Raw genomic sequence first — 1461 nt, forward strand, 5'->3', positions numbered from 1 at the left:
AGTTTCCTTTCTAACCCTCAATTCCGATTGTTACCCACAGCGCCTACTTTGACCTTCCTCCGACGAAGGTCGCAAGGCCCCTTCCAGCAAAAGAGAGTAATGCAGACTTCAAGGAATCCGCCAACAAAAAGCGCCGGCTGAAAAAGCCGGCCCAAAACGCCTTCGAAGATGATACCCCCAAGGCTTTTCTCCGCATGATGCACCAGTTCCAAAAATCTACGTCTGGAACAACTACACGTTCACAATCCGGTCTTAAAGATGACGGGACAAAGCCCAACAAAAAGCGGCAACGAGGAGAACGGGAGGGGGCCACAATTATTGCCAATGGAGGGGGGATGGCATCGAAGGGAACCGGTAATAGTAAAAAATCCAACTCGGAACCCGGACAACACTCTATAGCAACATCATCGCAGCCTCCTGCTCCGCCACAGACGTCTACTGCTATCCCAAAAATCCTCCCCGGCGAACGCTTATCCGATTTCTCCGCGCGAGTCAACCGGGCCCTCCCGTTCTCGGGCATCTCGAGAAAATCGGGCTCGTCAAGTGTAAGCAAGGATCCCGCGTTGAAGAATTTGAGAGAACACAGACAGACCAAACATGAACGGCGGCTTCTACGGCTACAGCGGGAATGGAGGGAAGAAGAGGCGCGGATTAGAGAGCGGGAAGAGGCTGAACGCGAAGAAAATGAGGCGGAGGAGGAAGAGATCAATGAGCAGTGGAAGGCGTGGGAGGCCGAAGCGGGGTTGACGAAGAAAAAGAAGGGCACCACTGCCAAGAAGAATAAGAAGAAGAGAAAGAAGAGAAAGAAGAGTGGAAGAGGTGACGTGTTGGGCGGTGGTGGTGGAAGCGATGCTGACGATGTTGCCAACAATAATAACGATGATGATGGTGATGATGACGAGGATGATCCGTGGGCGAAGCTTAATCGCAAAGCGAAGTCTATGCAACCTGCCAACCCACTTGAGTTTGTGCAGGCGCCTCCTGCACAGCTGACGAAACCGAAGGAGAAGTTCAAGGTGAGGGGCATGGGTGGTGCGAAAGTCAATGTGGTCAATGTTCCGTCAGCGGCCGGGAGTTTACGGGCCCGGGAGGAGTTGGCGGAAGAGAGGCAGAGCATTGTAGAGGAGTATAGGAGGGTTATGGCAGAGAGGAGAGGGTGAAAAAGAATATTTGTTTTACGTCGTGGTATCACAGTGTTATTTGTTGAATTTGACGGCGATTCAACTGCGGAATTGAAACTTCAATTCGCTATAAAACAACGCCTTGAAATGCGAAAGCAAAAACATAGAGATAACTTTTAAAATCTTGCTAGAATCTCGATCGCCTTGAGATCTGAGTCCAGATAGGTATCACGAGCGGCGAATGCATACAAAGAAAGGGTCTATATCTTCTCTCAACTCCGAGCTGTCTATATCACTCCTAGAATGGACCTATACCATTGTCCCGCCTTAATGGCCTTCA

General features: G+C 50.4%; 1 protein-coding gene across 1 annotated transcript in view; it reads left to right on the forward strand.

Annotated features, from left to right (window-relative positions):
* The window catches only part of HCAG_07278 (predicted protein), a gene marked incomplete at both ends in the record, with an annotated part of 2331 nt that extends 995 nt beyond the window's left edge, over nt 1–1336 (forward strand). Inside the window, 2 exons of the mRNA XM_001537806.1 lie at nt 41–1016; nt 1313–1336. Of these exons, the coding sequence (XP_001537856.1) occupies nt 41–1016; nt 1313–1336 (1000 nt within the window). The remainder of the gene's footprint in view (nt 1–40; nt 1017–1312) is intronic.
* Nucleotides 1337–1461: the final 125 nt, after the last annotated feature.

Source organism: Histoplasma capsulatum, genomic scaffold, assembly GCF_000149585.1.
Source record: "Histoplasma capsulatum NAm1 scaffold_8 genomic scaffold, whole genome shotgun sequence".
Taxonomy (NCBI): Eukaryota; Fungi; Ascomycota; class Eurotiomycetes; order Onygenales; family Ajellomycetaceae; genus Histoplasma; species Histoplasma mississippiense.